General features: G+C 34.2%; 1 protein-coding gene across 2 annotated transcripts in view; it reads left to right on the top strand.

Moving 5' to 3' along the window:
- The window catches only part of TBC1D23 (TBC1 domain family member 23), a 58,233-nt gene extending 44,560 nt beyond the window's left edge, over positions 1 to 13,673 (top strand). Inside the window, exons 14-19 of one of the 2 annotated variants that reach the window (XM_060640838.3) lie at positions 1,760 to 1,899; positions 3,288 to 3,332; positions 6,899 to 6,987; positions 9,323 to 9,458; positions 10,991 to 11,185; positions 12,004 to 13,673. In XM_060640838.3, coding sequence (XP_060496821.1) covers positions 1,760 to 1,899; positions 3,288 to 3,332; positions 6,899 to 6,987; positions 9,323 to 9,458; positions 10,991 to 11,185; positions 12,004 to 12,085 — 687 coding nt within the window. In that variant the 3' untranslated portion in view covers positions 12,086 to 13,673. The remainder of the gene's footprint in view (positions 1 to 1,759; positions 1,900 to 3,287; positions 3,333 to 6,898; positions 6,988 to 9,322; positions 9,459 to 10,990; positions 11,186 to 12,003) is intronic. The other variant, XM_060640837.3, reaches the window with a different exon arrangement.
- Positions 13,674 to 16,232: the final 2,559 nt, after the last annotated feature.

The raw sequence follows: 16,232 nt of genomic DNA on the forward strand, positions 1-16,232 counted from the left end.
TGAGCACTGGGTGTTGTATGGAAACCAATTTGACAGTAAATTTCATATATTAAAAAAAAAAAAAAAAAAAAAAAAAAAAAAGATGTGTTATATTGAAAAATACCAAATAATTTAATTTCTATATTCAGTTTAATTTGATTTCAAATTTGGATATGGAAATAGAAATATGGTTTTTGTGTTAGTTAATGATTTATTTCACTTAAAAATGAAAATGACATGACAATGAAAATGACATGTTTATTTTAGCATCATATGTAAATATGAAAGATCTAAGAAAACAACTGCTATTCATATTTTCATACTTTGAAATATTTCCTTCAAATATTTTTAATGCATATGTATTTTAGTGTTTTATTTTAAAAATGGTGATCAGAGTGTACATATAGATTTATTTTCTGCTTTTTCTCACCGCTTTTTCTAACATTTTAAAATGCTTTAAAAGAAAAGGTGATGGGGATTAAGGAATACACTTGTCATGATGAGCACTGGGTGTTGTATGGGAAGTATTGAATCACTGTATTGTCCACCAGAATCTAATATTACACTATATGTTAACTAACTAGAAGTAAAATAAAAACTTAAAAAAAATTTTTAAAGCATTTTTTTAAAATTTATATAAATTTCTATCCAACAGTACTGAAGTCCTAGAGTGCTTTCTAATTATTTCTTTCTCTTAAGTTCTGAAGAAGAATTAATGGGCAAAAGATAGGCATACTTTTTGGGGCGCCTGGGTGGCTCAGTTGGTTAAGCATCTGACTCTTGATCTTGGCTCAGGTCATCATCTCACCGTTCTGATGTCAAGCCCTGCATTGAGCTCTGCACTAACAGCACAGAGCCTGCTTGGGTTTCTCTCTCTCCTCTCTACCCCTCCCCTGCTCAAATGGGTGCACTCTCTTTCTCTCTAAAAATATAAATAAAAAAAAAGATAGGCACACTTTTAAACTGACACCTATTGCCAGTTTGCCCTCTAACGAATATGGGAGCAATTCCATGAAACATTTTAAGAATTATACTCATATCTGTTATATTAGGTACATAAGGACAGTTTTCTTGAGAAAATTAAAAGTCTAAGTGAAAATATTTAAACAGCAAAATTTTACAAGGAATAAATGTTTAAAAATTTAGCTACATGAATGATATTCTGATTTATACATTTGCTGATTTACATTTTATGATTGAAGTTAAGAAAAGGTCAGTAACTTAATTTTTTATTGAGTAAGGAGGGTATTTTCAGACTTTACACGTTTGTATGTACAACATACATCCGCATTTTTCATTTCTAATTCCCATCCCTAAAATGGTTTTACCTAGTATATAGGTCGGTTAAGGCTGCCATAACGAAATACAACCAAGTAGTTGGCTTAAATCACAGAGGTCTATTTTGTTTAGTTCTGGAGGTTGCAGATCTGGAATCATAGGGTTGGCAGGTTTGATTATGTATCCTCAGGCCTCTCTCTTTGGCTTGCAGATGACTGCCTTTTTGGTCTGTCTGGATATACATGGTCCTGTGTATGTGGTCTCCTTCTCTTCTTGTAAGGACACCGGTCATACTGGATTAGGTCCCACCTGTATGACCTCAGCCTTAGTTTAATATCTCTGAGTACAGTCTTTATCTAAGGTGAACTAGGAGTTAGAACTTTAACATATGGACACAATTCAGTCCATAACCTCTAGATAACCTTTAGCAGTAGTGTGCCTGATAGTCATTAGGAGAACAGTTAATTCATTAGTAAGTTCTTTTTTTTTTTTTTTTTTTCAGGGTGAATCTTCTAATGGCTCAAATGATAGAGGAATGAAATCACTAGTAAATAAAATGACTGTTGCTTTGAAGACGAAATCTGTTAATGTCAGGGAAAAAGTTATCAGTTTTATTGAGAACACATCAACTCCTGTGGACCGGTGAGTTGCTTATTTGGTATGAGTTTATGATGGGTAACTAAAGACATGTGTCTTAATAGTAAATGATAGTTGAATTGAATATGTTCTAGAAAAGAATCATAAAGTACATTTTTTAATTGGATAATTTCAGTTTTCATTGTAATTGCAAAGATGTCCTTTATTGCTATAACATTTGACTGCAAAGATTTCTCTTCCCCTACTGCCAGAATAAAACTCAAATAATGATTCTGCCCTTTTATGCCATTCATTAAAAAAAATATTAAGATGCCATTATATGCATTATTCTTCATATAGTAGCTGTTTCCCACATGTCAAATGGATGGGAATCATCTACTAAATGCAGTAATCTCAAAGCAGGAAACTCTTCTCCTCCTCCAGGAATTTATAACCTAGAAAATTTGTTCATGCTGAATAAAGCAGAAACCTATTTTCTTTCTTTCTTTTTTAAAATTAATCAATTAATTCATTTTTAAAGTAATCTCTACACCCAACATGGGACTCGAACTCACAACCTGGATGCTTGCTCCACTGACTGAGCCAGCCAGTTGCCCCAGAAACCCATTTTCTTAAATTTAAGAGTTTAGCTCTTCATAGAATTTTGTCCACAGAATATAAGTGACATCTGTTTTCCCACGAATTACAAATGAAGGACACAGATTGATAAATTTAAGAATGTCTGCTACAGTGTTTCTTATTGGAACTGTGAGTCCACAATGTTTTCTCCTCCACGTATTAGTCTAATTCATCTTTCTTGTTGTACAGTTCAAAACTAACATAATAATTCCAGCATAGAATTTATTTTTAAGCAGACCTGGTCTTGAAAATGTGTGATATTAATTTCACTTTCTTATTTTGCAGTATCCTAGGAAAGTTGAAATATTTTGACTTTAAGAATTGAATGTTAGGAATTTACTGTTGTTACTTTATTATAGTACCTATGCATACAAAAGTACATTTTCCCCCATTTAGTAAATAGCAAGGAAGAATGGATTATTTTCACAAATCCAAAAAAATTGTACCTGTCTAAAATGGTCAACTCATAAATAATATTAAAGTGTTTTATCAAGCCTGAAAGTCTTCTTTGCTCATTAAAATTATGTCTGTTCTCAAAAGCCTATAACTTTTTTACTTTCAGTGCATTCTGAGTTAGAGTACTATTGCTACATTTGGTAGCATGAACATTTAACATTTTATTTTAAAATGAACAAGTGATAACTCTGACTTGAAAGTGGCTTTTCTTCATTTTTCTTTGTACTTGGGATGATCAAAACATTTTCTTTATAATGTATGCTCTGGGTTAGAAAAAGTGATTATACTGTATTTTTGTTTTAAAGCTGTTGTGTTTTTAATAATCATTTTGTTCTGTCCTCTACCTCAATTTGCTATAGAATGTCTTTCAATCTTCCTTGGCCAGACAGAGCATGTACAGAGCGGTAAGCCAATGAGTAGAGCAGCTTTACGGGACCATCCTTTTCTTTAGCATGCCTCATGCTGTCTATAAGCCTCACACTGTCTTGGCTTAAATTTGATGCAGCTGTTTTCAAATGCTGAATTTTTCTTATTCTGCTTTTAGGAGTGTGTGATATTGATTGAGCTGTATTTGTTTTTTGGCTTGATCATTTTAATTTTTTTTCCTTGCATGCTTCTTTATATCTCCCATTCCTCAGATGAAAATCAAGTACATTCAAATCCAAGAACTTCATAAAACCTGCCGTTTTTATTCTGAAAGAGAGGAGTGAAACAAAGAAAATAATTAGTCTCAGAGTTGGCAGAGTGTTAGCGTTGGAGATCATGTATTTCTATTTCCTGCACTAACAGTATAGAGTATTATCGCACCTAACAAAGGGCATTGTTCATAGTTCAAAATTGTTGTTAATTCAAGTATATTATGTAATTTTATGATTTTTTAAAAGACTTTTCTTAATTAGATTTGTATATTTAGGTTGGTGACTTCACATATCTAAATCAGTTCCAAAGAACCACAATTCTTTAGTTTTCCATAAAAGAAATTAGGTCATGGTGGACATGTTAATGTATAATCCATCCCTTCTCTGTCCCTAGTAACATGTGGTACTTGTCATTAGATTATAGAAGTCTAAAGTTTAAAAATCTACTGAATCTTCAATTAGGGTGCACAGAAGAACTCTACTAACTTAATACCTTTATATAGCTTTGTAGTTTTTATACCTACAGCATTTTTCTGCAGTTTATTTTTTTTTTAAGTTTATTCTGAAAGAGAGAGAGAGAGAGAGAGAGAGAGAGAGAGAGAGAGAATCCCAAGCAGGTTCCATGCCATCAGTGCAGACCCAAGCAGGTTCCATGCCATCAGTGCAGAGCCCATCGTGGGGCTCAATCCCAAGAACCATGAGATCATGACCTGAGCCAAATCAAGAATCAGACACCTAACCAACTGAGCGACCAAAGTGCCCCATTAAGCAGTTTAAATTAGAATATCAATTACAGCAATATCTATGGAGATTTTAAAAGAAATTCTAGTTGTATTTTAAATATAAATTAAGCTTTGGAATTATGGAGTTGAATTTTTCTTTGGTCATTTCAATGTTTTCAGTGACTAGAAGTAACATTTTTAAAAGCACTAGTTCACTCTTAACTTAGTGGTAAGAGTTTTTATTTACTGTAACTATTCCTGCACAATGCCAATTACAGAGCTTCTATTACAGTTTTACCTGAGACTATTTTAAAGGCATTTGCTTCTTTTAAAATTATAATCTGTTTGTGAATCATCTTTCTACCTTTTCTTGTTATAGGACCATTGAATTAGTCTAATTTTAACTCCCAGGTTTTCTCCCAAATTCTTAAATTTATAAAAATTTAACTTATTTTCTCTGATCTACAGGTAAATATATTTATTTTGAAAATAGAATTTAGTGAAAAGTTAGAATTGGGTTTCTTTCTGAGCTCAGTAAATAAATTAGAACCTGGTCAAAATATGTTATAGATGTTTCTGTTATTATTTCAACTAAAAAAGTATAAATATACTGCTTTTTAAAAAGTCCAGTGAATTTCATTAATTTTTAAATTGTTTTAAATGTTTATTTTTGAGAGAGAAAGAGAGAGAGAGAGAGAGACCGAGTACAAGTGGGGGAGAGGCAGAGAGAGAGAGGGAGACACAGAATCCAAAGCAGGCCCCAGGCTCCTAGCTGTCAGCACAGAGCCTGAAATGGGGCTTGAACCCCACGAACTGCCAGATCATGACCTGAGCTGAAGTTGGCGCTTAACGGACTGAGCCACCCAGGCGCCCCAAATTTCATTAATTTTTAGCCAATATTTAAGAACTAATAACCCAGTAATCTTTAGCAATCTTTATAAAAACTGCCTTGCATTATAAATGTAGATCAATAATGATTAGTTTTTTTAAAACTTTTCACTTTGCATACTTGAATTCTGGTTCATGCATTTACTATCCTTGTTACTTTCGACGTTACATCAGTTTAATTATGCTTTAATGTCAGGAGAGAACCAATAATTTAATCATAAATTTTTGTAATCTAGATGGCACTAAAGTATTTTTAGACAAAACTGTATTATCTTTGTCTTTTATAAGTAGGCTGATTCTGAGTTTCATAGGTATTTGAATTATTTATTTCACTTTATCTAATGAGTATAGTTTGATAATTTACTGGATAACTTTACATTAGATATGTTTTAACATAAAATAAAATGATTTTATGATTTAACTTAAACTGTAAATTATGTATTGATTAGCTTATAATTCCCAAAGAATGTTATACATTTAGCTCTCATTGGTTTTTCTAGTAAGTGTTCCATTGAGGAATGTTCTGGGAGAAGTAAGGATTTAAGTAAGCCTCATTGAACAAAATTAGGTTATGATTAAGATTTTGATTGATGATATGTATTATTTAAAATACATATTCGATCTCTATATTCTGGAAAAATTGAATTTAAGATTAAAGACGTGTAACCCCAATTTTTTCCATGTTGGACTATCTCTTGATATATGATCAATCAATCAATAAATAAAAATAAGCCAGTTTTTCTTCATTGTAGATAATCTTGATGGAACCTTTATCTTACAAATATACAGTGCTTTTTCCACAACAACATGTATTTTGTTGAAATATTTTAATTTTTCTTCTTGGTTTGTTTGAGATTACCTGAAAAGTACTGAGTTATAAATTTTTATAGTAAAAAAGAGAGAGGTTATACTTCCTGCAAGAACTAATCAAGTTTATTGTTTATGCTTCTGCCACTTGAAAAAGAAAGGCAGATTAATTTTCATGGTTTATTTACATTTATGTAAAAGAACTAGTAGCATGTTAGTTTCTATTAAAGCAAAAGTAATAGTAAAAAAAAAAAGGAGGATTATAATGTGAGCATTGGGTAATATATAGAATTGTTGAATCATATTGTACAACTGAAACTATGATTTAAAAAAATGGGAGGAAAAATCCCATTTTATATCCACCCAAAATCCCCCAAAAATATTTGCCCCCATATAAGAAAACCTTAACAACCCTCCTAGAATTGGAGTATTCCGTTCCATAATCTATTTTACCTAACAGGCATGTGCATAGTACTATCTAGATGCCAGGCATTGTTCTAAGAGCTTTACAAAATATTAACTAATTTAATTCTCACAGTAACCTTGAAGGGTAGGTACTGTTGTTAACTACCACTTTACAGATATGAAAATAGAATCAGAGAGGTTAAATGACTTCCCTAAAGCTACACAGATCTAAGCACTAGTTCTAATATGAATAATAAAATTGTTTTAAAATTTAATTTTTACAGATTGAAAACATTCAGCCTGTCAAGACATTATGCCACTTTTGCTAACATAATTTCCTATCTTGTTACAGTTTCCTTAACATAGATAGCTGTTCTAAAGCTGGGTGGTATATGGGGGTGAGGAACAAAGAATGTATACATTTTGTATAAATATTCAAATGATACTTGGTAAAAATCTTCGGTTAACTTCTTAAGTGATAATTTCCCCTCTAAAATTCTTTGAATATAGGCATGTGAGCAGCAGTGACAGAGTGGGCAAGCCTTACCGTGGTGTAAAGCCTGTTTTCAGCATTGGGGATGAAGAAGAATACGACACAGGTGTAGTAATAAACTTATCTGTAGATGCTTTCCTTAGGCACCAGGAATGACTATAGAGATCATTCTGAGACTAGCTGAACTTTAAAAAAAAAAAAAAAAAAAAAAGACACAATGAAATTCTGTAGATGAGATTGGGGAGTCTGTTCTTTTTTCCTAAGAGTTTTTTCTAGTTTTTTTCCTAAGAGTTTGGTTTTAGACCTCTTAAGTTATGCCTGTTAGAATTCAAGCAGAAATGCTGAGTATGCATTTGATTATAGGAGTCTTTAGATGAAGAGAGAAGGTCTAATAACGTGGTGCTGATCTGGGAATTATCCGTGTTGAAATAGTATTTAAATCCATGGGATTTTATTTAAATCCCCTTGATCCACCCACCTGGGTGATTGAGAGCTGTGGGACTAAAGTTCAGGGGATTCCAAAATGGAGACATCTGGAAAGAGCCTTTTTAAATTCGAGGTAATATCCTAAAAGGCCACAAGGTGGGGATATTGTACCAGGCAAATTGTATCATCGTCTGTGGTTGTCTTTATATTTTTAAAAATGATTTATTACTTTGCTTCATAATGCTGCTGCCAAGATTACCCTGGTTAAGTAATAATAATGAATGTTAGTATGTGTATTGGGTTAGAAAAAATAAAGCAGTAAATCAATGTAGCAAATAAAAAAAAACCTTCCCAAATTTCTCCTTGTTTTTTCTACTTAGTAATACATACTGTATATTTTCCATCTCAGCCCATATTCCACCTTAGTTCTCTTTCTATCACATAAACACACCATAATTTATTTAATCAGTCTTTCAAAATTCACACTGGTAGTTTTTCAGGTTTTTTGTTTGTTTCAAATGGCAATAGATATTTTTATACATAACTATCTGAACTTTTGTAAGTACACACAGAGGCTATATTCTTAGCAGTAAGATTAATAGATTATAGGGAGCCACATTTGACATTTTAATAAATATTTACAAAATCACCTTCCTAAAAACTTGCATTGAGGTAAATGAAATTTTCTGTGTGCTATTTCTCATTGTTTCTTTTTCTCCTCTCCCTTCTATTTTTGTTGCTATCTTCCTGTTATTTATCAGTCTGTCCCTGAATATTTCGGCTCCTTTCTTTAATAACTTTCATTTCAACTCTTTTAATTCCCAAGAGGCAAATGGATGGATAAACTATAGTATACATACATGTGTCATATATTTATGCATATATTTGTATTTGGGAAATTGTACAGTAATGAAAATGAGAATACTAGAGCTACGTGTATCAACATGTATAAATTTTACACTGTTCAGAGTGAAGAAGCAGTTGCAGAAGAATACAGTTGAAAGGTCTACTATTTATATAAATGTTACTGCTACTGTAGAGATTTTTACTTATTTATCCAAGGATGGATTTTTGTTGTTTTTCTTAAAGTCAAAAAACAGCAAGAGAAAAAGAACTCTAACATCTTTGCCTTCAAGATAGATGCTTATTATTGGACAATTTAGCCATCTTTCTATAGTCTAGACATAGATTAGAGTCATGTTACATAAAGCAAAAAAGTTGAAATTCCTCAGGCAGTGTAGTCTTTAAAAAATTTATTTACATTATTTATTTTTTGTTTTATTTTTTTAAATCTTTGACAGAGAAAGAGAGACAGAGCATGAGTAGGGGAGGGGCAGAGAGAGAGAGAGGGAGACACAGAATCCAAAGCAGGCTCCAGGCTCTGGGCTGTCAGCACAGAGCCCGACGTGGGGCTCCAACTAATGGACTGTGAGATCATGATCTGAGCTGAAGTCGGGTGCTTAACTGACGGAGCCATCTAGGCGCACTTACTTACCTGCTTACTTACTTACTTACTTAATTTATTTATTATTTAAAAAAAATTTTTAAATATTCATTTTCGAGAAAGAGAGAGACAGAGTATGAGCAGGGGAGGGGCAGAAAGAGAGGGAGACACAGAATCTGAAGCAGACTCCAGGCTCAAGCTGCCAGCACAGAGCCCAACGCAGGGCCCGAACCGACAAACCATGTGATCATGACCTGAGCTGAAATCGGATGCTTAACTGACTGAGCCACCCAGGCTCCCCTATTTATTTTTTATTTAAGTATAGTTGACACACAGTGTTACGGGGTATTCTTAGTATTTTCACCTTTCTTACCATGTAGCCTAATGCTTCATAATAATATTTCTGTATTATGCCATTGGCATAAGGAAACATAGTAACAGGATTTGAATTGTTTTTTTCTTTTCCCCCAACCTGTATGCTTAAAATACTCAATTTTTTTTCCCGGCTATTAAGGAATGTCTCATTTTTAAAGTTGGTAATTCCCACTTTTAACACTTTAAACTCTTTCAGATGAAATTGACAGCTCTTCAATGTCAGATGATGACAGAAAAGAGGTTGTAAACATTCAGACTTGGATAAACAAGCCAGACGTCAAGCATCATTTTCCTTGTAAAGAAGTGAAAGAAAGTGGACACATGTTTCCTAGGTACTTTTTTAAATGCCTTCTTCAGAAGTAAAATTAAATTTGGGGAATAAAAAACTTAACCACAGGAGAAATTTTCTTTAAGTACAATAAGATATAATTTTCCTTTGTCAACTTGTATTATGTGTCTTGATTTTTAAAATATTTTTGATGTAATTTTTTATTTTGAAATATTCTAAAAAGTTGAAGAAACAGTACATTGAACATCTTTATAAGCCTCTCTCAATTCACCAGATTTTAATTTCTTTTTGTGTTTTTCCAATCTATTTATATATCTATTTATAGACACACATACACATACAGTTCTCTATTGTCAAGCCATTCAGAAGAATCTTACAGATATGACCCTTAACCCCCAAAAATGCTTTAGTGTAAATCTCCCAAGAATATGAGCATTCTCTTATACAACTTCAATAGCATTATGACTGTTTTTAAAATAGCATTATCACTCTTTAAAAACTTTAAAATGAACATCATTCAACATACATGTGACACTCAGATTTTTCAGGGTGCCCCCAAAGTATTATTTATAGTCGTTTTTTTCCTTTTTGATCCAATAGCTAGTCAGGGTTCCTGCATTGTATTTGCCTGTCAATCTCTTTAGTTTCAGCCGGTGTGCAGCAGTACTTCTGCCTTTACCACCACCTCCCCTTTTCTGCATGATGAATGACTCTTTTGAGGCTAGGCTGTGTATTCTGCAGAGTGTCCTGCGTTTTGGACTTTTATAGTTTTACTGCACAGTAAAACCTTGGTTTGCGAGCATAATTCGTTCTGCTAACAAGTTTGTAATCCAGAGCACTCGTGTATCAAAGTGAATTTCAGGAACCATTGGCTCAGTTGCGATCATGTGATGTTTGGCATCATGTACTACTCATAAGACATCGCTCATTTATCAAGTTAAAATGTATTAGAAAGGTTTGCTCATCTTCTGGGACACTCACTGAACAAGTTACAATCCAAGATTTTACTGTATTACATAAATGTGTATGAGTATATCATTGCATTACATTAAAAGTGAGCTAAGACACAGGGAGGGGGTGTGTTAATAACACCATGCCCATTTTACCTTCAAGATCCAGTTACAGAATATTATAAAATATGTAAGGCAGCCCAACTATTGCTTAGTGGTCTTTGATGAAAAGTATACACTATGGTATAGTGACTGAGAGTAGTTTATGAATATAGGCAGTATTGTGAAAAAGTTTGAAAAGGACTGTATTCCATATACCATATAGAATAGATTCTAAAAATATTATTTTAATGATTTCTAATAGTATTGTACTTTTTATTACATAAAATAGAAACTTTGCTCTTAAACGGTTACAGGATTTCCTATTAATAAAATGTTAATTTTCCATACAACTAAAGGAAAATTAAGAACTTTTATTGGGTAGTTTATTTGTTTATAGATGATTCATTTTAATTCAAAAGTAATTTCATCTGGAGTTGAATATTTTTTTGGTTGAAGTAACAGCTGTTTTGCATGACGTGTCTAAAATTCTTTTTGTTGTTTAATGTTTTTTTTGCCTCTTAAGTCATCTGTTGGTTACTGCAACACACATGTACTGTTTAAGGGAGATTCTTTCACGGAAAGGATTGGCTTATATACAGTCTCGACAAGCACTAAATTCTGTAGTTAAAATTACATCTAAAAAAAAGCATCCTGAGCTAATTACTTTCAAGTACGGAAATAGCAGTGCTTCAGGAATAGAAATCTTGGCAATTGAAAGGTAAGATTTTCTTAGAATGGTATTATCTGAATTATTGAATTAGTTCATTATTAAACACTGTTTCTCTCTTTTGGAGAATAGATGGTGGCATAGGCGACTTGAGCCACTTTTAATTAGTATTCTTTGCTTATCTTTTTCTTCCGTACCCTTAATCATATGTCAATTAGTTATTAACACATGGTTTCAGTAAGTTTCGTAGCTAATTTCATTAACTTTTTGACAGAAGGGTCCTTATACTATTGCTGCACTAAATGCTGGTTTATCAAATAAGAAGCTTGTCTCAGAATATAAGTCAGTGTTTCTACTTCCGTTCATCAAAAAATTCTTTTGAAAAAGTATCCATGAAGTAAGCAACGTGCTGAGTGTTATATTTAATTTACAATCTGGCACAAACTCCTTATCTTATTGTGGACCAGTGACAAAACAGTTCATGGATGGGCATCAAGGGCCATAGGACCTCACTTATCTGGAAACTAAACCATTTTTATAATCCTGTAAAAATGTGAAGCCCAGAGGAGTTGAATGACTTCCAAATCCTCACACCTTGCTTGTGACAGGACCAAATGGAGCTGTCCTGACTCCAGATCTCTGGTTCCTTCCATTTGGCTATGAAGAGTCACCAGCTTGCACACTTAGATTTTCTTTCTTTCACATATGCTTTCATGTATGTATTGAAATAAGTTATGGGGAGTAAATATGAGGGTATGTCTGCTGGCTTTGTAGGTTAGGGGAAGCTTTGCATTGGAAGTGTCACCTAAGCTGAGGCCTGAAGGGAAAACAATTTATGTTAATATATATGTATATTTTTTCCCCCTTAGGTATTTGATTCCAAATGCAGGAGACGCTACTAAAGCCATTAAACAACAGATCATGAAAGTTTTGGATGCTTTGGAAAGTTAATATAAGAGAGAATTATTTCAAAAGAAATTGAGGCAACCAAGAGAAAGAAACATGGACATACTTTCCTGATTGTGTACTAACAGAAGACCTTTCATTTGCTCATGGGGGTGCTTGAGTTGCAGGTCTAAGTGTAAATTATTATAATCAATTTCTAGACAGCTAAAATTTTACTTAAATTTTCTTTTGCATTTTCGGTTTTGTAAAATGATTTATAAAGGTCAGTTATTAAATGACTTTGAGGTAACTGACCCTCTACCCTTGTGAACTAAGGGTACAGAATGCAGTTCTGTTTTGAAGAGCTGTGTTTTAAAAGGGAATATGCATCACTTTCAGATTTAAAAACATCCATGCACATATATACTTGCAATGTCTTCACTGAAAATTAGAGATAGAATTAGTTGAAGAGACCCCTTTAATTGCTACATTTAGTTTTATCCACTTGGCAGTATCAGAAACTGAAAGTATTACATAGATTAATAATTAGCTTGCTGTTTCTGTTCTTAAAAAATGTGAAATGTTTTTAACGAAGCAGATAAAGATTCCAGCCAACCCAGAAATGCAGTCCAGCTAGTGAAATGTTGGAGTATCAGTTTCTAAATCATCTTTTCCCATTAGCTAATGATTTGAACACTGAGTGCTTCAGATCTTAAACTTCATCCTACTGGTTTCTAAGGAGCGGTTAAAATTATAAGTAGGTAGGCGTATTAAGATTAAAATAAACATTTGGGGGACAGAGTTGTATCTATAAAAATGTCATTGGTCTTTATTACAAGTGGAATATTTGATTTGGGATATTTCAGAACAGCTGTTGTGCACACATTGATTTATCCTTACTGAGATTATGGTCTGTGACCACAACGAATATCCACTTAAATAAAAGCCAAATAACCAGAGAGCTATATAAACTACAATTGTTTTATCAGCTCTTTCTGAAATTTCTTACTCTTCTTTGGTTTTTGTCTTCTGTTCCAGTGGTTCGAAACTATTTTTATGTTCTTAATCTGACAGAACTAAAAAGTGATCTGCTTTACTTTGCAGCTTTCTCAATTTAATTTATTGAGGTCTATATTAGACACATCTGGTGAGAGAAATCGGGAACGTGTTTGGAGCTATGGAAGGACTCCTTATAAAGTGTTTTTGGGAAGTAGCAAATCCTAACAATCTGCTGTGTCCTAAAATGCAATGGATTATCTCTAAGGGGTTTATAGGAAAAAATATTTAGATGTACACTGTTTATAGCCAGTTATTTTAATTTACTTAATGGAAATCAAGCACATAACAGGCAACATAGTTCAAGATATTTTATTCTAATATCTAAATAAAAGCGGTTTCTTGAGTGGTTGAAGACATTTGCGTGAAATTGCACCTGGTGCATACTATATTTATGACTTTACCCACAACGGTTGTGTTGCTTTCTTTTTCTTTTCTTTTCTTCTTTCTTTTTGGTGCCCCCTTTACAAATGCCGTGAAGTCTCCATTTTTTGCCCATTTCAGCCGTGGGACTTTTTTCATAATATTAATGTAAAGATGTTTGTGTTACTGTTTATAAAATTACAATTGTAAATAAACCAATACAATTTGCTCAGAACTTTGTTCTTAATGACAATCTCTCTCCCTCTCCCTCCCTCCCCCCGCCCCCATTTGCAAATCTGTGTAGATAACACAAAATCAGAAATTTGAGGACTATCCTTCAGTGGAATTTAATGTTCAGGTTTTAAGTTTGAAAGTATTAGATTCCTGTTTGTGTTCATCTGTATAGGGAGGGGGAAAGAGTTAGTTTAAAACTAATGACATTAAATTCCACATGAATAAATTACTACCTTTAACCACTTAAATTCTCAGAACTTTAGTTTCTTCTTCTGAAATAACATCACAGTTACTAATCATGAGTATGAAATAAAAATACATTTTGTTGATTGTACTAGGCACTTACAAGGCTGCTCATCCTTCCTTAACTGGCCCACTAAGTACAGAACTAGAATTCACTATGGGATACTCACCTCTTACTGACTCTCAAGGATTGCAGAGTTTGCAACTTTATGAGATTGTTACTATTTTCTGTATTTCCAAGATTAGAAAACCAAGGCTGAAAGAAATTGAGTTAATGAAAAGGGAAGGTATCCCCTCTTCCCTCCCTACTCCCTGAGAATTATCACTTAAGATAACGAATCACTTCAGGGCACCTGGGTGGCTCAGTCAGTTAAGTGTCTGACTTTGGCTCAGGTCATGATCTCACGGTTCACAAGTTCCCAGTCCTGCATCAGACTTTCTGCTGACAGCTCAGAGCCTGCTTCAGATTCTGTATCTCCTTCTCTCTCTGTCCCTCCCCCACTTGCTAGTGTGCTCTCTTTCAAAAAGAAATAAACATTAAAAAATTGTTGAAATATAACCTACATACCATAAAGTTCACCTTTTTGAAGGGTCTACAAAGTGCTTTTTAGCAAATTCAGAGTTGTGCAATCATCACAATTATTTAATTTCAGAACATTTGGTTGCTCAAAAAAGAACCTCCTACCTGTTAGCAGTTACTCCCCTTTTCCCTCCAGTCCTTGGCAGCTGCTAATTTCCTGTCTGTCTTTGTGGATTTGCCTCTTCTGGACATTTCATGATAAAAGGAATCATTACAAGAAGTAGCTTTTGTGTCTGGCTTATTTCACTTAGCATGATGTTTTCAAGCATCATCCATGTTGTAGCATGTGTCAGAATTTCGTTCCTTTTTAAGGCTGAAGAATATTCCATTGTATGGATATATCACATTTTATTTATCCATTCATCACTCGATGGACATTTGTGCAAAGCTCTAAGCCCAATTTGGTAATTCCGAAGTTTGATCTTTTGTTTGGAGTACCATACATTCCCCTAAGATCTCATCCACTTTGATAGTTTCTGTTCTTATTGTGGAGATGATTCCAATTCTAATTTTCAGCCCTTCATCTATATTAGTCTTTTGTGTAACTACCTCACCCTGAAAAATTGAACTTAGGCCCCCCCAGACTGACTTCTATATGAAGAGTGATTGGAGGATAAGATGCTGAGGGAAAGGAGGCCAGTTAAGTTGCCTAAAAGCAGTCTCCCCAAAATGAGAAAGGCCTAGCCATGAATGGTGGTCACAAGGACAGAAAAGGAGGCAGCAATCAAGGGGTACTGCAGGAAAGTAAGAAGGGCCCTGTTCTTAACCAGAGGTGGAGGAAAAAAGAATGATACAGAAGTGATTTAGATTTTCCAGGGGAGGGCATGAGGAGTTAGGAGAATTGGAAAACAGCATAAATGGTGGTGCCTATATGTAGGAGGAAAGCTGGGAGAAGCTCTTTTATTTTTTTTATTTTTTTCTAATTTTATTTGTGAGAGACAGAGACAGCATGAGTGGGGGAGGAGCAGAGAGAGAGGGAGACACAGAATCCGAGGCAGGCTCCAGGCTCCGAGCTGTCAGCACAGAGCCCGACGTGGGGCTCGAAGTCACAGATTCTGAGATCATAACCTGAGCCGAAGTCAGAGGCCTAACCGACTGATCCACCCAGGTGTCCCTGGGAGAAGCTCTTTTAGAGATGATAAAATTAGTTTCAGATGGTTGAGTTTAAATTGATGTCAAGACGTGTAAACAGATGGCTTTCGGGCAGCTGGAGATGCTGGAATAGATCCTCTGGAGTAAAAGTAGAAATCTGATCAGTACCAGCCTGGCAATGGTTATTAAAACTGTGAGACTTGGTTGGCACTTCCAGCTTTTGATCTGGGCTCTGGAGATTCATTTAGTGTAGTCGTTTAATTCTTTGGCTACTTTTCAAGTGGCAGATAAAAGAGAATATGGAAACATGAAGACAGAGCTGTGTGGTTGAAGAGTCGGAGTGAAGTGACAGGAGGACTGTGCAAACTCGGTCATCCAGCCTCTCACCTTCTGCCTCTGAATCCTCTTGTGTTACAGATGATGAAAAGGTCCTGGGAATGAGATGATTTGCCTTAGGTATTAACATCACATCAGTGTCAGAGCCAGAACTGGAACCGTGACTAACGGTTCCATTATGCCCATAAAGTTCTAAAGGAAAGTTCAAGAACAGTTTGTATTGTTTCTTACCATTCCCTCCCTAGAATCCAAGTCACTGGCTTCCGTGCATGCGACGTAGGGAAGACAGTGCCCACAGACTCTTGGTCT

Source organism: Panthera onca, chromosome C2 (genome assembly GCF_046562875.1).
Source record: "Panthera onca isolate mPanOnc1 chromosome C2, mPanOnc1 haplotype 2, whole genome shotgun sequence".
In the NCBI taxonomy this organism is placed as follows: domain Eukaryota; kingdom Metazoa; phylum Chordata; class Mammalia; order Carnivora; family Felidae; genus Panthera; species Panthera onca.